General features: G+C 48.5%; 2 protein-coding genes across 2 annotated transcripts in view; one reads left to right on the top strand and one right to left on the bottom strand.

The window, feature by feature from the left end:
• Positions 1 to 343, top strand: part of DNAH17 (dynein axonemal heavy chain 17) — a 39,286-nt gene extending 38,943 nt beyond the window's left edge. Inside the window, exon 80 of the mRNA XM_054393791.1 lies at positions 96 to 343. Coding sequence (XP_054249766.1) covers positions 96 to 343 — 248 coding nt within the window. The remainder of the gene's footprint in view (positions 1 to 95) is intronic.
• PGS1 (phosphatidylglycerophosphate synthase 1) lies at positions 241 to 19,748 on the bottom strand. Its single transcript, XM_054394066.1, has 11 exons — positions 19,729 to 19,748; positions 19,344 to 19,685; positions 13,949 to 14,138; positions 12,798 to 12,875; positions 11,592 to 11,691; positions 10,808 to 10,997; positions 10,306 to 10,484; positions 8,877 to 9,410; positions 4,719 to 4,867; positions 2,235 to 2,377; positions 241 to 277 (listed from the first exon to the last, which is right to left on the bottom strand). The coding sequence occupies exons 1-10, from the start codon at positions 19,746 to 19,748 to the stop codon at positions 2,258 to 2,260; spliced, it is 1,902 nt and encodes a 633-aa protein (XP_054250041.1). The 3' UTR covers positions 241 to 277; positions 2,235 to 2,257.
• Between the last annotated feature and the right edge of the window lie 877 nt (positions 19,749 to 20,625).

Here is a 20,625-nt window from a genome sequence, read left to right as displayed (position 1 = left end):
CAGCAGCCCCTTCCCAACCATCAGCAGTTGTGAAAACAACCCCTCCAAGAGACAAAGCTGGTAGCTGGTACCCTGACACTCTGCTACCGCTGCAGGTGCGCGCTGGGACGTCCCCTCCGCAGCGATCGCTGATGCTCGGCTGAAGGAGCTGACGCCCCTGATGCCAGTGATCTTCATCAGAGCCATCCCTGCTGACAGGCTGGACACCAAGAATGTCTATGAATGTCCTGTCTACAAGACACGGATGCGAGGTCCCACCTACGTCTGGACCTTCAACCTAAAGACAAAAGAAAAAGCTGCTAAGTGGATCCTTGCTGGCGTCGCTCTGCTCTTACAGATATAAAAACTTCAGTGACCATGAAAAAACAGCAAATGCTTTTAACTTGCAAAAAAAAAAAAAAAAAACAAAAACCCTCAAAGTTGTGTCACTTAACCCAAGTTTGATTGTCCCAGAATTACTTTAGCAAAGTATCAATAAAAACAGTGCTGGAACTGCTGTCGTGTGCAGACTGCTCTTACAACACATGGCATTTTTTGTGATGAGTGCTGGTTTCAGTTGGTGGTTTCTGATAAAGTGCTGGTTGAGAGCCAGACCACCAAAGGAAGCCAGACAGAACAACTGCATGCAGCTATCCGGATTCCTTCCCTTCTCACAGCTCTCTGTCTTTCCACACATATTTGTTTGATGGCTCAGAGCTAACTGTGAGCAGGAACTCATCCAGCCGTGTGCACGACATTCCTGAGTGGAAGCAGAGATCTGCTCAGACCAGGCAGAAGAAGGAAGGCACAGGTTTGGCCCAGCTCACCAACACATCAACCTGCACAACCCAAAGAAGTCCAGCTGCAAAGAGATCAGTCTCTGAGTATGTTTCTTTCTCTTTCTAGGTCACATAATGTCACAGTATCAGGGACCTCAAGAGAGATCATTGGGTCCAACTCGAATATCCTCTACCCTTTCTTGGATGGGGCCTTGAGCAATCTGGCTTAGTGGAAGGTGTTCCTGCCCATGGCACAGGGGGGTGGAAGTAGGGAATCTTTAAGGTCTCTTCCAACCCAAACCATTCCACAGTTCTATGACTCTCACACCAAATAATTTGTATGAGCAGTAACACCTATCAAAGTGATGAGAACTGCTCTGGCCACCTTGCAGAAGTTGATGCCTGTCCCTTTAGCAAGAATTAGTTCTAAAATACAGCTGCATAAAAACTTCCCTCACAGCTAGTGGCAAAAAAGGCACAAAGAGAGGCAAGCAGAGCTGCTTCTTCCTTTATAAAGCATCAGCATTTAGAATAAATGACCATTAAGTTTTATGCTTAGTTTCAGCCTTCTCAGGCATCAAAAACCCCTTTTGTTGGCAAGCTGAGACCAGAACACACCATGTGTACTCCACCACTGACTCTCACAAGGCAGCCCAAACCTGCACTCAGCACCTCTTTATCTGGCTTCTCAACCAGCCTCTCTGCAGGACCCCTGTTACAGTTTGAGCCTCCCACTTTCAGCAGTTAGCATCCCCAAAATCACCTGAGCACCTAAAGTCCTCTCATGCCCGCTCCACAGTTCATGGAAGACACTTGTAACACATCATAGCATGAAGGAGCCAGGTACACAACCCCAGAGATGGAGGCCATGTTTCTGTAAATCAAATGGAAGTGAACACCCAGCATCAAGGGCACACACTGGAGTGCCAACTGCATGGGTTGTGTGCACAGGAAAAATCTGAGAGCAATTCCGTGAAGCTCAGAAGAGCTCCAGTTACTGGGCAGTCAAACAGCAAGGCAAATCCAGGACACTGGAGGAAGCAGAAAAGCAAAAACAACTGTCCCTGGTAGCCACCATCTACAAGGTTAAAAGCAAAGCAGTGACCAGATCAAAATATTAAAAGCAGGTTAAATATTCCAACAACGTTTTCTATCAGCTGGTCATGACAAAAGGAAGCACAGCCCTTCTCCAAAAAACCCTGAAAGGGACATCTCCAAAATGGAAGTTTCAGTTCTATTCATGGGAAATACCCTTCTACATGTCTCCTCTACTGACCTGCCAGAAATTCTAGCAGATGAAACCAAATACAGACCCTGAGCAACAATTCCAGTCAGTGTCAAGTGCTTCAGAAGAAGAGAAGGATGTCTGTTTTCTACCTACATCATCTATGTTTCCATCATCCATCTCTTCCATACAACAGAGAGCACTCCATTTATTAACTGCAGTCAGTGTCATAAGAATGGCAGAAAACTCACCCAAAGCAGTAACTTTTCTTCTTTCAAAAGAAATTCTTGATCAGAGGCGTTACCAGCTTCACCCACAGCTTCACGTAACGATTTGGCTGCTCGAATGTTGATGGTGAGACTACACCTGAGCAGAGGTAAAGCTGCTCCTGCTCCTATATAGGGAAAGAAACATCACCCCAGTAAATCCTAAGGGATAAATTCTACAATGGCCTTCCAGAAATGCAAGTTCCTGGATAAAATTGGTCACGGAGCCTGCTAAAAGGATGCACAAATTCTGCCACAAGCCTTGACCTAAGACTTTCATTTGATGCAGCACAACTCCAGAGGAACTAAACCATGAAGGAGCTGGCACATGGTCTGTCCTTCATACCCACCAGCAACAGCACTCCACCTTTCAATGGCTATCAGCATGTTCAGTAACTCAGCCTTGAGAATTAACAACTTAAACTCTACAAAGAGCAAAGGTTGAAGGTCTTTTGCCTTCTGTGCTCCACAGCTGCGACAGAGTTAAGCTTCAGTTTCAGAAAAATCCTCAATCCCTCGCTGTAATTGCCAGAAAAGGAAACCTTACCATAATCTCAAGAGACTGACTTAGGCAGCTCTTTCTAGACACAGTGTTTTCAAATGAATATGCAGTCATGATTTCAACTAAATTACCAGAAACACTTAGGCTTCTCCAGTGAGTGCACACTGCTGCTGGAGGAAATGAACCATCACGATGATAACACACATGACGATAACACACGTGAAAGCAGCTGCTTGATCAAAGGTAAAAGAGCTTTTCTTATCAAGGCCAGTCAGGTCTCTAGCTTTGCAGGCAAACAAGGAGCAGATCAGCTACTGTAAGTCTGTAGATCATCTTTTTCTCATTAGCTAAGCTGTCACAAACAACAGAAAATACTCTGCACTGTTAACGCATGGGGTGGAACACAGGGAAGCAAGAACCAAGCACGGGAAAGTAACACCAAAAAGTTGAACTGACAACAGAAGAGAGACATTTGTGTGCCAAATCAGTCTAATTTTAGAAAGCCCAAATGCTCTAAGAGCTGTGATCAGCCCAGCTATGAAGATTCTGCACTGTGATCATCTGATATAGATAGGTCACCTGATTGCTGGAAACAAGACCAGTTCTGTGAATTGGAGTTCAGTTCCCTCTGTGGAGCACCTAGAGGTACCCAGAGCACTCACATTTCTTCCCAAATCTCATCACACATTTCTACAATGGCACTGAATGGTACCTCAGCAAAGTGATTTCATGGCAGTGTACCAGTAATGTACTAAATCTGCTACACAAAGGTCCCAGAACAGTAAACAAACAGCCAATCTCACAATCAGCTTCCAGCAAATGGGGATGGTTTAAAGCCCTTTCAATGTGACCACTGCAGCACTGTGTGAGAAAATTCTTTTGTCATATTTCCATTGATTCTCCTCTTCCATTAGAAACAAGTAGAGGCAAGACATGAATTGAAATATTCAGGCAACTCTTCCAGTAATAGAATTGTTTTTGATTAGATGTACTGTGACTCATTCTGTGGAAGAGCCCTGATGCAACAGGGCAATTCCCATTGATCTTGAAGACAATTCTGCCTGCTTATGCCAGGACTCAGCTGAACAGAACACATTTTTGAGATCCCTAAGTCACACATGGAGGCAGCAAACTAACTTTCTTTGTATCAGAGCAGACATCAGAAATTACTTGGGACACTGTCAGCTCCAGCAGCAAGACAGCTGGAGAACCAAACAGGATTCAGAGAAGCAGCTAAAGTGCTGAGAAGTCCAAGCTGCCTAATTGAAAAAAAAAAAAAAAGCACTGAACATTAAATCACTGAAAAATGTTTCTGTCAAGATTATATAATAATATGATAGGATCTTGAATAACAACATGGCATATAACCTCATGAGCAATCCAACCAGCCCAGAAATCCTCTTCTTGGAGAAGCTCCACTAAGGTCCTCTGCCTCCAGTCACCTCTACAGCCTACGGGAAGCCACCCAGAAGCTGACTGATTGGTGTTTAGATTCCTACAAAGGATTTCCCAAATGCCTGAGAAGCAAAATCCTCCAGAAGTCCAAGGTCAGCAATTCCATAGGCCTGATCTCATTATCCCAGAGCATGGTGTGATCTTGGCCATGCCTAAACACTAGGGAATAGGGCCAAGGACATGCTGTGTGCTCAGGGAGCAGAGGAGAGCAGCAGAGAGCAAGCAGGGAGCTCTGAGCACTGTCTCTCCACACGCAGTACCTGAGCTCTCCCGACACTGGAGTTCACTGGGGACATGTTCCTTCCCGTCACGGCCTGCGCTTCCCAGAACCAGGCACTCGCAGCAGGCATCTCATCAATAGTCACTTAACTGACAGCTCCCTGAGCCTTCCTGCACTCCAGAAGGTTTTGAATCATTGTAGCTGCAGGTTTTTTATTGCAGCTGTGTCCTCAGCATTCCCTGTGTGGCCGAGAAGCACAGCAGCCCTGTTCCCCCCGTGATCAGCCACTTACCCGGTGGAGCTGCTGCTGCAGAGCTTTATTTTCGGTCACTATCGCAACCTGGGCTTCCAAGTCCCGATGAACCGATCGATAGCCGAAATTTGGAGAGCCAATCAGGGTGAGGCAGGGAAGGTCACTCCCTGCCAGGTACAGCCAGAGGCCTGCAGGAAAGACAGTAGAGGAAAGAAACCACGGAGACAACGAAATGCCCAGGGTAGCCTCACGCAACCGCTTCACTCAGAATGAATGAATTGTGTCAGATTGCAGGGACTATAAAAGATCAGGACACAAAGTAAGCTGCTCACAGACCACAGAGTAGTAGGGGTTGGAAGGCACCTCGGAAGATCTTCAAGTGCAAGCCCCTTGACAGAGTAGGATCACCTGAAGCTGATCACACAGGAACATGTCCAGGTGGGCCTTGACAGTTTTTTAAGTTAGAGACTGTTCTGCACCATGGTGTACCTCAGAAACACTGAGGACAGACCAACAGATTTTTAATAAAGGAAAACCTACACCAAGCACCAGAGCAGAGGGCAAACAACTCAGGCCCAGCCAGTCATCTCCAGAGCTGGAAGCGGCCCAGTGCCCAATGTCTAACCCCTTCCTGAGACTCCACAGGAGGGTGACATGAAGTGACATCTCCCTGCTCTGGCAGGTGAATTCGCACAAAAGAGACTGGTAAGAGAAGTGCAAATTGCTACACCTACTCATTTCCTGGGGAGATACCCCAGGATGAAATCAAGCCCTTGCCATGACACAAGACTCCCAAGTCCGCTCCCCTCTGCAGTTCACATACAACTTTGTCAGTGCAACCACCAGGGCAAGTGTGACAGAAGCCAGGACACCATGCTATTGTCCAGCACACCATCACAGTACAGCAGGGAAGAACAACTAGAGATGCACAGGAAAGCCAGGACTACTGCCAAGGGGAGTCTATCCAGCCATTCTCTGTGTATAAATGGACCCAAGAAGTGTTTCCTCTCCACTTGGCCCAGCAGAAGCACTCAGAACAGCCCTGGTAGGTCCCTGAGAGATGAATTATCCCTACAGCAAGCCACTCAAGACTACAACAAAGAAACCATCACGTAAAAACCACCTAGTCCTTAAAATAGAAGCAGGTTTCCTAACTCAGCCCCAGAGCAGTTCCAAGAATGCCTTGAGTAAGAAGCTGCCGATTCACCACTGGTTCCTGTAACCTCCTCCCCGCCCCCACATCACACACACTCAGCAGCTTTCCTGCCACTTTCAGTCACCCCCTGGCTCAGGGGGGGCATTGCCCATCACTCAGTGGCACAACTGGCTGCTTCACAGGCTCACCCCACCTGCAGCACGGCAGAAGTGCCAACACAGTGGGCTGGGTGAGCCACAAAGAGTATCCAAGTGGTGCAGAGATTTGGCCAAGTTCTTGCCACCAAAGAGGATGGCTGCTGGGACAGGATGGTGCCATGGCACAAGGCTCCCAACACCAGGCCAGAGCTCTGCTTGTCAGCAGCTCTGAGGAACACGGTTCCTCACTCTTTCAAAGTGGTCACATGGCAGCCCAAAAGCCTTTAAAGTGTCTCTGGCTTTATAGCCACCTGGCAGGATCTGCTCAAACAGTGACTCACCTTCCCAGAAAGGGGAAGCGCCATTTCCCAGCCACCATTCAACAGCAGCTTTATCTGGGAGCTAACAGCCACCTGCCTGGCACTGTCACCCTGGCAGAGAAGGAACCCTAATCCTAAAGGATATACCTGTCTCACCCACAACATCACACCCAGAAGGGCAACAGCAGGTAGATGTGCAGGGCTGCAGGTGAAGCCTGCTTCATGGTGTGACACCCAGGAGGGCCTCTCTGCAAGGACTGCTGTTTCCTCCTCACAAGCACACAATGGCTGTGAAGCAAACAAACCTAAGGGCAGTGGTAACCCTGGTGGGAATGCAGTGTGGGAAGCTGTGCATGAGGATACAACATGTTTTAAGAGGAGCTGGAAGGGTTTACAGAACGGCAGCCACAGCTTGATCTGACAGGAAACTAAAAGGATGTCCTTTGCCTTAGACCAAGAAGGAAGCATTAAGGGGCACTATTTGCTGCTAGGGACCTCACGTCCTTTTCCAGGAGCCAGACTCCACAACTGCCCTTCATCTGTCTCCAAGGTTTCCTCCTCTTCCCTCCTCTGCCCTGTCTTCTCTTTCATACACTACATGACTCCTGCAGGAGGAAGCTGATGAATCAAATTTGTGCCAAAGGGCAGAGTGTGCCAGAGAAGGCAGCTCAGGCTGATCCTTCCAGCACTCTGAAGAGGAAACAGAAGCAAGGCAGCAAACATCTCCAGCTGTCCCTCTTGCCAAGCGCAGGAGCTGCTGAGCAAGTCTTGAGTCTTGTATCCCTCTCTGAAAGAGAACATCATACAGCACTTCCAGAAGACACAGCTGGCCCAGGAAGGGACTGACTGCCACGTGCCCTTTGGTAGCATGGAAAAGCAGCCTGTATCTTCCAAGCCCAATCCATGCCAAACCACAAAATCCCACTTGGAACCAGCACTGCTTAGCAAGAGGGGGAACCTGCAAACCATGAAACACTTGAGCATGTGCTTCCTGGAAGACAGGCCACAGAGAACTTCCCAGCCAGGCAGCACCTCCTCCAGGCTGCCCTGGACTGAGATAAGAGTTTTACTGCTCTGGAGTTACTGGTCTCACTGAAGGAGCAGCACAACACTCATCTGTAGTTTCGACAGAGAGGCAGCCTAGTAACTCTTGTGTAGCTTCTTTCATCAAGAGAACACCTACTCAGCAGCTTTCTCTCCGTCACCTCTGACCCTTCTTCTGGCTAGCCCAGTGGGAAGCAGGGCAGATAGAGGCACTCCCACAATCATTAACAGCCAGACTTCTTACAAAAACAACAGGTGAACTCTGTAACAGGAACTGGCCAGAGCCAGGAGGCTGCATCCTTCCAGCATCCAGATGAGAAACGTGCAGGAAATACCCTTCAGATGCTGCAGGGCACTGGGGAAACCTGTGTGTTGATTAGTGCCAGATGGGGCACTGCTTCCAGTAACAGAGCTGTCCTGGGGGCCCATGAGCCATCACAGGAAGTGACACAGTGCACAGATCTGCTCCCAAAGGATCAGAGGGACAGAAGAAACATGGCACAGCCTGGCTAAGGGCCTGACCATGAGACCAAGTCATTTTGTGAGGGGTTTCACTGGTCACCTCCATGTGAGAAGACTGCAAGGACCTCAATAGTGTCACATGCATTGGATTGCTAAATAAATTAAAATAATAATAATAATCCTCAATTAAGAACAATTAAGTAGACCTCCTAAACTACTTGCATTACTAGAACCTACTACTGAGCAATCAAATATTTACTCCTGTCTTTGAAGCAGGAGAACATGAGTCAAGGACTGGATTTTTCTGGAAGGAAAATTTAGAGACACAACCAGCAAAAAGTAGTCAGGGGAAAATACAACCTACCAAGCATGAAAGAATCTGGGGTCAGCTACAGAAGACCACAGTGGCAGTATTTATTATTTTTGTTTGTTATTAACTACATTTGTTAAGCAATATTCGTTTCTCAGCAACTTCCCCTCCAGCTGCCTCCAGCTCCCACAAGACACATGGGTGCAGTTATTCACCATCCTGTGCTTTCCTGTATGCCACAGACAGAAGATGGTATAAATTCCTCAAGCTCTACATCATTCCCAGCAAGACCTGCTGTGTCCAGGACCACTAAGGAGTCACCTCTAGCAAGCTCCCTCCCTGCTGCCACCACAGATCCTGCTCAGAGGTCCTCAACACAGCCATCACTTCTGGTTGCTGAAACTGGCAGGAGGGATACGAGAAACTGCATCACAACTGTTGCTGTGATCATAATAAACACACACAGATGCTTCCTTTTCTTTCACATCACGTTTCACATCAGGGCAGTGCCTTACTGTCACCACAGGGCCAATTCTTGTGTAATCTCTGGGGCTGTATTTGAATCAGAAATCCAGAGGCAAGACATGACTTTGTGTGGCTGTTCTCTGAGTGATCCAAACCTCACGGGTTTATGCAAGCAAGATACTGGAACCTTGGATGAGTGTTTTGGAGGTTAAGCTCAGGCTCGGGCACCCAGCCAGCCCCTTCATTAGTTGTGCAATGCAAACATGCACAAGTCCTCAGCGCCTTCTGAGCAAGCCCTCTTACCTTTGGCATGGAAGGTCCACCCAGCCCTGGAGTACTCCTGCAGCTGGACCCTCTCCTGCTGGTGGAGGTAGCAGACCTCACTGTAAAACTGGTGCTCGATGTAAACGTAGGCAGCAGGGATGGCACCTGCCACCCCTTTGGCACCAAAGAAGCCATTCACCTCTGGTGAGGCCAGCAGGATGCGATACTCAGCCCTGGTGCCCAGAATGAGGTCCATGTACGCCTGAGTCAGGTTGAAGTAGCCAGTGGTAAGGTATATCCTGGCGTCCCGCTCAGCCTCTGTCAGCAGTGTCTCTGTGACCATCTCATCTATTTGAATCCCAAAAGGTTTCATTTGGATTAAGGGATAGATCCAGGTGTCAGGTTCTGGTTTCAGGCCCCCCGATGCTTGAGAGCCTTGTGGGGATATCAAGGAGCTGCCTTGCTGGCTGCTGTGGAAAGTCTTTGCGTGAAGGAGCTCTTGCCGTGTCCTGGCAGAGTTGATCACCTCCATGACCCTTCGATTTGCTATCTCACAGTAAGTCATCTTGTCTCCTGCAGGAGAATCACAACAGATCATGCTTGAGACCTAAAAGGTACAGAGCTACAAATCACCTATTACATAGCAGGAAAAAATACTGCCAGAACACCAGTAAGAAGGGGCTAACACAAATACAGAACAACTTTCTCCCTTAAGTCTCGAAAATGGATGTTTTAAGATTAGCAAAGCTCCACTACAGAAGAAAAAATATTCAGCTTTAAGAGGGATAAGAAACTTAACTAGCAGTAGCTTGAAAAATCTGCTGAGGAAAGAAAAGACCAGAGTAAAGCTGAACTGGTAACCAAGAATGAACTTGGACACATAAAATAAACTACTGCCCACACTTTAATCTTACATCACACAGCAGTGCACAAGGCCAGGACAAAAACTTATGATGCAATCAGCCTGACAGATGCCTTGCTCTGCTCACTTCAATGTTTGTTTTCAGTCTTCCTAATCCAATATTCATTTGGCTTCCAGAACAGACTAGACTACAAATTATTAATTACCAAAAATAGCACTACATTCATGAAACTTTCAGAATATGTACAGACAGACAGCTAGAAAATTAAAGTGATTAATATCAGAAACAAAAAGGAACTCTCAAGAAATTTAAGTTCTTGATTAAGGTCATGCACAGCAGTGCTATGAAGCAGCAATGAGACAGTTACAGAGGAACTTGGAGTCTCTGCACGCTCTGCAGATTAGCTGGTGACAGCCACTGTGCAAGGAACACTGACAGAGCCAGTCTCCAAACTCAAGAAATCCTGATTTTAGTAATGGATGGCACAGAAACAAAGACACCCCACAGCCTATAGACAATGCTCAGACACGCAGCAATTCACAAAAGGATGGAGTTCAAGTCGTCTGGATTGTGTCATCCACCCAGATAACACAGCTCCCTCCTACCTTGGTATGGGTGTTCCATCCCCTCCATCATCTGGACTGTATCATCTCGCTGTAATTGCAGAGACACGTCTCCAATTGCATCCACTAGCTCTGTGAAGAAGTCTGCAATCTCAGGAGAGTCCTGCAGGAGAACATAGCGATCCTGACGATTGGTGAAGTATAAATCACTCAGGTTTGCACTAGGAGAGAAAAAGAAGAGTTGCATTCCAGAACAGAGTGTAGACAGATGGGCCTGGCCTAGGCTACAGCTCTCACTCTGCAGACAACTGGAATAAAATACAAATTGGCCATTTCCTTTGGAATCTTGAGAAATCTTTTGCTTTTATCCTTTTGAGAAAGGCTCTCTTTCATATGAGAATCTCACATGGAAGAGCTGTGGTTGCTCCTCCATCTCAGAGGAGCATCGATATGATCACTACAGAAAGACAAACAAACATCACACAGACAGCACGCACACCTCAGCTACAGGCACCATGCAAGGACCTGAAGAGGAAGGACTCACCCACTGAGGATGACATTATCATCAAAGAGATAGACCTTGATGTGCTGCAGTCCAATGGTCTCATTAAAACGCTCTGGAATCAGGAGCCTGAGAAGCCCACGCAAGTTTGGAGTGTGGAAGAGGGACACGCGGACTTGCTCGGGAAATCGCTGCAGCAATGGGATCAGCATCGTTCGAGAATTCTTCCTGCCTGGGAGAGAAGAGGGGAGTTCACACACAGGATAAACCACAGCAGGACACCAGGGCTCCTCAGCTAGTGGGTGGTTACAGAGGGAGCACCCAGCTCGTCTGCAGGTACTTAACACCTTACCCTTTTCCTTTTCTTTTTCAATCACTTTCATTTGCACAACCTGAGTATTGAAACTGACACCCAGAAGTGTAAGCTGTTTGCTGAACGGACGCTGGGAATGGTCACTAAGCAAGTCTGACACCACTCAAGTTTTTTAATCATGCCACACCTCACACTACTGATATATGCTAAAAAAAAAAAAAGCACCACAAAGGTTCCTGGTCAAGTGCTTCTACTTCCAACAATGTCCATTTTCCTTTAAAAAGAAAATACAAGCTGCACAGAGCAGGGTTTGGTCCTTCTTGCTCCTACCACCTATCTGCAGAAGAAAAGGTGTTCAGCCTAACAATCTTCTGTGAGTAACTACTGGTATACAAAAGGCCAGTTTTGAAAGGGATATTGTTTAAGCAAGTCCAATTGGTCAAGACAGAAACAGTTTACCCACCCTAGCTGTCAAGTAAGCCTTCAAATAAAGCAAAGTATTTTAACACCTACCCCGAGATCCCCTGGTGTAGTCAAGGAGAATGGAAACTCTGAGGTTAGATGATCCTTTGGCTTCCAGGGATTTCTCCAGTGTTTCTTCTAAGCAATCCACCTGCAGAGAGAGATTTCTCTACTCCTTACAGAGAGCAAATGAAGCTTGATAAAGGAAGCATTCAGCAGCCAGGAGGACAGTGGCTACGAAAGCTTCCACACCCCTGTAAGAGTCGTTCCTGCTTATGCAGACCTCTGCTGGTTTAGACTTTGCATCTGTCAGCCCAGCATCCCACTCTGTCAGCTGAAAGCAACACATGAAAGGACTTCAATTTTCCATGCACACTTCCTTCAAGCCTCTGAAGAGCAATTCATTCTAGCAAAGTCCCAACACCGTTCCCAAAACACAGATTTGCATTACCAAAAGGAAACCTCCGTAGGAGTTCACAAATGATGCAGAGGCAGTTTTATTCCTTAACTACAAAGCTGTTTGTCACAGGAGAATTCAAATCTTGTGTGCAAGCCCAGACAAACCCAGGCACAATACCCTGTGCTGGGTCCTGTACACCTTTACCCCACTGTGGGATGTGCATTTTAACGTAAGAATCTGGCCACAGTCAGGTTTTGCCCTGAAGGTCTGGGGTAAGGCTTGTGTGTCCAGAGGGAAGAATAGGGGACAGGAAAGACTAACAACATGAAGCAAACATGTCTTAAATGCAGAGAGCTAACACTGCTTCTGCCTACTGCACTTGGAGGACAAAACCCAGTACTACCCACGTACCACTTCAACTGTGTTCAAGAAAAACGCCAGAAAAATACAAGTTACTCATGATCCCACATGATCTTCTACAAGAATCCTTTGAACATCATGCCAGTAACCTCTAGGAGCCTGACAGAGCCAGGCTCATTACCCCATTAAAAGATTCAGTATTTCCACAGCTCTTCACTAGACTTGAAACAGAAACTCCAAGCACCTCCCTTCTAATTTCCTCCCCACCCCACGTGCACGTACACAAATGCAGCCAGGAACCAGGAGAATGCTCTCAAGGAAAGGAGAAAACACATGTAAAGTGAATCCCTGTGTGAAAGTTTTAAGGACATTACAAGCTCACAAACTGCACCTCACAGACCCCTCCTGCACCTGCAGGAATAGGAAGCTTTTTGCAAAGGCAGGCATTTCCTTTCTGCGTTCACTTTCTCCTCTTCCCAAACCTTTTTCACACTCACCAGCTCCTGTTCGAGGAGCCCAGTTCCCAGGTACAGTGAAGCCATCACCACTCGCTGCTTAGCTGTCTTTATCTGCACCTAGGGGTAGCAGAAAATAAATTCAGTGTCACCCTTTGGCCTCTGATCACTTGGGAGGCAAGGATACAGACCACAGGAGAGCCTGGCTTCCCCTGAGTACAATCACTTTGGCCAAACTATAGCACTGTCAGTGTTGCACAAGGATGACACACTGACAGTAAAACACTTGTAAAACATGAGTCTTTACAGAGCAACATCAGCAGCATTGCTGCAGCCAAAAATCAAGCAAGAAACCAATCCTTTCTGGAAAACTGAGGAATACATACCCTGCAGCTAAAGCTATGACATACAAGAGCAGTTCCCACGCAGCAGCTGCAGCATGGGGATTGTGTCAGTACTGGCAACCTCAGCTTTAATTCTGCAACTGCCTTAATCTTTTGTATCCCATCCAGTGAACTAGCTAGAACCTGGAGATCAGAGCTCTGTTCCCCTCCCCTGTGCTCCCCACCAACACTGCAGGGGTGGAGGCTGCTGCCCTGTTCCCCAACAGCTACCATGGTGATCTAAGATCATGTTTCAGAAGTACTGGAACTTGCTTTAAACACACATTGTGAAAAGACTCAGGGTCTGAGCCAAACAAAGAAATTCTCACCTCTGCCCTCCTGCTTGCCCAAGAGATGCCACAGGACAGGAGTCACACTGTAAGAACCTTTGGGAGGGACTGCAGCAGTTGTGTGTGGTTTATGTCACAAAGAGAGTGGCCAGGAGGGCTGATCTACTGCGTCTGCTTCAAGAGCAGTTACAAAGGTGATGGACCCAAACGCTTCTTGATAGTTACAGTTGAGCAGCAGCCAAAAGGCTTCGGAAAGTTCAGGTCTGGCACCAGGAAAAACTGTAAACTACAAAGATGGCACCACACTGGAACTGTTCACCCAGAGGCAGAACCTCCAGCCTCAGCCATTTTTTGAGGTTGTCTGATCTGATCTAGTCTTGACAATAGCCCTCCTTCAAGTAGAAGGATGGACTGGTAAACTGCAGGTGCTCCTTTCTAACAATTTGTCTGTGATTCTCTATAACCACAGCAGCTGCCAGACCCCCAAAACCACTCCCACATCCTGGAACCTACAACTCACCTTCAGGAGTTCATAAAACTCAGCTGGGGATGAAAGCACCTTGACATGTGAGCTGGAGATCCCAAACTCTGGCACCAGGTTCCTGATCCACTGGAACCTGTGTGCTCCTTCTGGACAGAGTGAACAAGGTGGAGCTGTGATCACAGGGACAGGAGGGGTGAGCAATGGGGCTAGAAGAAGCCATGATGATCTGTGAAAAGCAAGATGGAGAAATTCCTTATAGTGGAGTCTTTGCTTCCCACAAACAGCCTCCAAGTAGGTAAAGAAAGAGCTGTCACAAAGGCCAACACACTGCAAGGATCCACAAAGGCAATAATCCCCTTGTCTTTCTGTAATACAAGAAAAAACACCAAAGCCAAACCTAGAAATAGAAAATCACAGGCAAAAGGTAGGAGAACAGATCTTCACATCAGCTCCTTCTCCTAGCTGGCAGGGAAAAGGGGAAACTACCCTTTCATCAGAACAGGAGAGGAAACAGGCTGGAAGCTGAAGGAACTGAGAACATGAACTCTCCAAACTCCCCCAGATCAGATGTCTGATGGTGCCACTGTGGTACCAGCTAAAACTGTAACCAGTCACTTCTGAACTGGCTTTATCCCACACACATCAGCTTTGCCATGGCCAACAGTCACTTTCACATCCAGCTTAGCTCCCAGCAGGACTAGAAATCAGCTGTTCCTATTTCAGGTAAAGACCTTTTCAAAATCATACTGGCTCTAGAAGTTCCCTGACAAAACTGAAAAATGCCTCAAGCCCTCAAATGTATCCAAAACAAGATCTACAACACACAAAGTGCCTGAGTGCACATCCCAGCAAAAGCAATGAAATCACAGCACCAGAAAACATACCAAAGGATTGAGAGTGTTTCAACAGGTATGAGCCAAGCACCACAACAGAGAAACATCGAGTGGCCCCCTACAGAGGTGGTATTCACTGTCTGCACAAGTACTACAAGAAGGTCAGAACTTGTACAAACTTCAAAGAAACAGCAGGGAACTCATTCTTTAAAAAGAAATTTCAGAACAATTTTAATTCCTTCGGGAAGAAATCAACTTACTACCAACAGTCATGCTTAGAGGAGTGGCAAGAAGCAAATGGATCTTTTCTTCTCTGGATGCTTCATGCAAATTCATCAAGTCATACCAGAACCCCTGGTAGGAGTTTGTCCACATGACAAAACCACATTTCAGCACAATTAGCAGCAGCAACTCCCATGAGATCCAGGAATTGATGAGCAAGGGACTGAACTACACCCCCAAACCTGACAGAAAATGTTCTGGTCTCAAATCCTACTCACAAAAGGCATTTGCTGCCAGGCCAGAACCAATGCCTGGAGAAACACCAGATCCCTGGGGCCAGCAGACAGCCACCACCTTGTGACCATCCTGATGCATTTTGCCACCACCACATACCAAGAAAAGTCTGATTATGTCCTTTACCAGAATTTTTTACAAGGAACTTTTAGGTCTTACCACACTCCAAAGCCCAAATGACCACAGATTCCAGGAAGATGATTTCACTCCTTTGCTTCATGATAAAACACTGGATCTTCACAAGCTTTCTGACCAACCTTACACAGAAACCAGACAGTTTGTAGTTGCATTTCCTGGAAAATCCACTAGTTTGTCACAGACTATTCATGGCAACAGAAACCTGAGTCAAACTGTGAAAAAAATTCCTAGGATGGTGGATTTAGAATCATAGAATTGTTAGGGTTGGAAGGGACCTCAAGGATCAGCCAGTTCCAACCCCCCTGCCATGGGCAGGGACACCTCACACTACAGCAGGTTGCTCAGAGCCACATCCAGCCTGGCTGCAAAAACCTCCAGGGATGAGGCTTCTACCAGCTCCCTGAGCAGCTTGTTCCAGTGTCTCACCACCCTCATGGTAAAGATTTTCTTCCTCACATCCAATCTGAATCTACCCATTTCTATTTCTGCTCCATCTCCCCTAGTCCTATCACTACCTGACACCCTAAATAGTCCCTCCCCAGCTTTCTTGTAAGCCCCCTTAAGATACCGGAAGGCCACAATAAGATCTTCTTGGAGCCTTCTCTTCTCTAGACTGAATAGCCCCAACTCTCTCAATCTGTCTTTGTAGGAGAGGTGCTCCAACAGATCATGTGGGCCAGGCTCAGAATCAACACCCAGAAGCTGTACAAAAGACCAGCACAGGCTGCTAAACACAATGGAAACATTCCATAGCAAAAAAAAAAAAAAATTAAAAAAAAATATATACATATATATCAATCAAAGCAGAAAAGAAATACCAAAAATACTGGTTTTCAAGAACATTCTGGTCAGTCTTTGCAGGACCTTTGCTCAACCCATGTCTCAAGCCACAGGCCATATGTGGGGAGCAGAGTGTCACTGCTAATTACTGCCAAGGAGGATGGCAAGCAGAACGAGACAGTCCAGGCTGCAGCAATTCAAAGCAGCATCCAAAAATACTCTTTAAACACAACAAAACACACGACAAAGCCCAGGGCTACGACCAAACACTGCAGATTACAAATGATGTTGTCTGGAATTATTCCCACTGATGGAACAGTGGCAAATTTGCCTCAGCTAATCAGTGAGAGGAGATAAATCTTTTCCTGATTTACTCCATTGGTCAGTCCTGGCCAGTTATACTTCCAGAAGCCACTACAGCAGCTGAGAAACCATTTTCTAGAAATACGATTCCAAGAAGACATTTTCTGGCAAAGAGTATGAAAACTGCCAGTTAAACTGCATCCTGACTCCATGTGGCCAAATATGTGGTTTATAGACTGACCAGGCTTCTTCAATCAACCCTTTCCCAGCATTTTTTAGGGAGGAAAATCCATCTGTGGCACCAGAACCATTTGCTTTGAGCCTCCTTAACTCTGTACATGTATTGACACTCTGGATTTTTTACTGCCTACACAATTCATAGTACACCTACACTGTTTGATATTTTAACCCAATATTGAAAATTCAGGATTTATTTAAAGAGCTTAAGGCTTTTACAATGATCCAACAAATCAGTATTTTGCCCTAGCCAACACTAACAACAGCTCAGCAACTGAAGCAGCAACTTCTACCCACAGCTCAAGCAACTGCCCAAGGACTACAAAACCCTTCCAAGTGTAAGCACCCAACAGTCAGAAACCACGTAACATTATGAAGAAATCACCGAAATTCCATGCTTTGACAAATCAGCTTTCAGAGAAACAGAAAACAGGGCTAGGGAGAAGCCCTTCCCATGTACTCTACATCATCGAGTTAATCAGAAAGAGAAAACAGAACTAAAAGAAACCACTTCAAATCTTTTCTGCATTAGAAGTTGACCCTAAATATAAATGAGGGATTTTTGTGTATGTGTGTGTGTGTGTTCTATTTTTAAAAACTGTGGTTTTGGTACACAAACTCATGATGGAGCTGAAACAACTCTAATTCACTGTAAAACCTCATCTACAGAGCCAGAGGTGAAATGAAACTGCAGGATCTGGCGCCGTCCTTTCACCCACGCGTACATCACCGCAGAGGGGATCTACAAACCAGCTGCCTTTGAATTAGGTTGTCTCTTTCCAAGGTTCAGTCTAGTAATTTATCTGTGCTAAAAGCACACTGCTGAAACCAAAAGTCTGAAAAGAATTTCTTTGGCTTAACCAGAACATAGGGCAGAACAAGGGCTAACACAGGGCTCTGAGACATCAGCAAGGATGACTGCTGCCCATCTGATGCAGTCCAGGGGAAAGGCGAGTGGAGATGTGTCGTGACATGAGAGACACCACCCTTAAAAGTTTGCCTCATATAGAAGATTGTATCAGGCATCACAGTAACCAAACCAGAACACAGAACCAGGCCTCTCTTACCAAGTAAGTGGTGCTCAAAAGCTGGAGGATAGGATAGATTTCCAAAGACATTTTGTTTGATCACTTCTGAACCCAGGACATGGGTTCCACAGAAAAACAATCACCTCTGGTTCATTACTGGTTTGGTTTTAGCAGTAACTGCACTCCAGGTCACAGAGCCCAAAAAAAGCAACAGCAGCAAAACTAAGGTAGTGGGGCAGTGGCACAGGTAAGGAGAGGAGAAGCTGTTCAGGGGGCTGCAGAAGGACTGACAGGAGGAACCAGTCTGCAGCTGCACGTTCCCTTCAGCACAGCTGGCCCAGCAGCAAGAAGGGCTGATCTGCCTCCCCACTGCTTCTGCATCTCTGCTGCTCTCTGGGGAAGGAGAAAGAGGCTCTGGGCCATTTTCAGAGGTCAGCTCCTAGATCCTGCTCACTAAGCAGCCGAGATGTCAGCACAGGAAGGCTAACTCCTTCCCACAGCAGCCCACTCAGACGCATTAAAAATGACACTGAAAACACCCTCTGCATGGCTTGATAATTCATTTGCTCCAGCGTAACAACTGGGCAGAGCAGCCCTCTCCCCCCCCACCTCTCCCACGCCACATTCAGCCCCAGCACAGACAGGATTGGGGCCTGTTCTCACGTCTTTTCCAATGGGGAGCAGAGGGATCTCGCCTTCCACAACCTCCAAAACAACCTGCCAAACACCTGAGCCCCAAGCAGCATCAGTCTGGAGGCTGACCAGTACTGATGGTGGCTGAGGTAGTCATGGAATGGTTTGGGAGGAACCTTTAAAGGTCACCCCCCTGCAGTCCAACCCCATTTCAGTGAGCAGGGACATCTTCAAGTAGATCAGGTTGCTCAGAGCCCCAGACAACCTGACCTTGAATGTTTCCGGGGCTGGAGAATCTACCGCTTCTCTGAGCAACCTGGGCCAGTGTCTCACCACCCTCAGCATAAAGTATTTCTTCATTGTATCTAGTCTAAATCTCTTTCAGTTTCAAACCATCACCCCTTGTATTGTGACAACAGACCCCGCTAAAGTCTGTCCCCATCTTCCCTACAGACCCCTTTAAGTATTGAAAGGCCGCAATGAGTAATTAATTAGTAACAGCGTTTTGCACCTGAAGACGGCAGAAGGAAAGTAAATGAAGGAAGAAAACAAGTGTAGCTCGTCCTGAGGGCAGCGAGCACAGACCGACGGCCTGCGGCAAGCTGAGAGCAGAACTCGTCCCAAGCCTAAACTTAACCCTATCCCACCCTTCAGCAGCTGATTCACTGTGGAAACATCACAGCCGACCGGTCTGGGGCAGACCGAGTCCGGTACCGGCAGGGCGGTCACTCCCCGCACCTCCGCAGCGTTTTAAAAGGGTCGATCAGGCCACACACGATGGGCAGCACTGCGCCCGGAAAGGGGAAGCGGCGGGCAGGAGTCAGCGCGCTCCCCACCCAGACAGTGCACAACCGACAGCGCACGGTCCGGCCACAGGCACAGGAGTGGAGCCGCTCGCTCGCCCGCCCGCCGCACCGGACGAAACTCGGGAGGGTCCAGGGCCGGGTCAGAGCAGCTCCTTACCTGCGGGCGCGGCGGTCGCGGCCACGGGACAGGCGGTCGGAAAGGCGGCCAAGCAGAGCGGCCAGCCCGAGGCGGCCTCGGGGCAGCCAGGCCGAGAGCCGCCGCCACAGCGCCGTGCCCCCCGCCGCCGCCGCCGCCATCAGCCCGCGCGCCTTCCGCTTCCGGCCGCTGCCATGGCGACGCGGCCGGACCGCCCTTCCGCTTCCGGGCTGCTCGGCTACTCCCAGCACTGTGTCCCCAGGCGTCGCGGTGTGCCGAGACCGCTCCGGAGGGGAATGGTCGGGGGGGAACTCGGGAAGTGGCTCAGGACGGGCTCGTTGTCCGGCGGCGCCTGCTTGGGGTCTTCCCCGGCCCAAGCACACACAGGACGGCTTTGCACCCGAGCCTCGGGAACTTGGTCGCCATCCTGGCTTTCACCCCCCCGCCCCAGGTCTCCCAGAGCCCTTCTCCCTCAAAATCCTTCTTGGAGAGCCCGGCCCCGGGGACGGCCCTGCCCGCCGTCTGCCGCCCCCTACGCCCGCCCTGGCACGTTCCCTGGATGAGCTTAGTGTATGGTCATGGAGGGAACTGCCGGTCCACGCCGTGTCCCCGTGACTCCCACACCGGGCAGGGCGAAGCGGAGCCCTATGGAGTGGCGTGCGGGTCCCTCCGCTGTGCCCGGCAGAGCCACGTTCCTGCCGCCCAGGCTCGGCTGCGGGAAGCCCAGCCCAACCCGGCCCGGCCCGGCCCCCGTTTCGCCGCTCCCGCCCCCGGCAGCGCTCCAGAGCTCGTTTGCATTGCAGACCAGCTGGTTCACCGCAGCCTCACTTCCCAGAACTGCTCCTCTGGTGTTTATTCCTGACTGGCAGAGGCAGCGGCGGCCGCGGCAGCTCCTCCAGGGCAAATTAAACTATTTAAAATAAAATCCCTGACAAAGTCTGGCTTGTTTTCCAGGTCGAAACTGACAATGGCCAAACGAAAACGCAGAGAAACGAGGTGGGCAAAGGGGGCTCCGGTTCCCCCTGAGCTCTGCTCATTGCCCGCTCTGCTAGGGTGGGGGCTTCCAGACCCGAGCGAGCCAGAGCAAAGGAACGAAGAACCCCACTCGGGACAAACTCTGCTGTCCACCCTCAGGAGGACCCCGTCAGGGGAAGGGGGTCCTCGGCTTCACGGCCTCGCAGCAGCTCCCCACCGGCCCACAGAGTGGTACCTCGACCCCTGCCCTCTGCCACGCCGAGCGCCAAAGCACCAACGCACAGGGCATCCCAGGGCTCCCAGAGCCAGCGCCGGTCCCAGCCACCGA

This window comes from Indicator indicator, chromosome 29 (assembly GCF_027791375.1).
Source record: "Indicator indicator isolate 239-I01 chromosome 29, UM_Iind_1.1, whole genome shotgun sequence".
NCBI lineage: Eukaryota > Metazoa > Chordata > Aves > Piciformes > Indicatoridae > Indicator > Indicator indicator.
The sequence above is the reverse complement of the archived record's forward strand: the minus strand, read 5'-3'. Positions and strand labels throughout refer to the sequence as shown.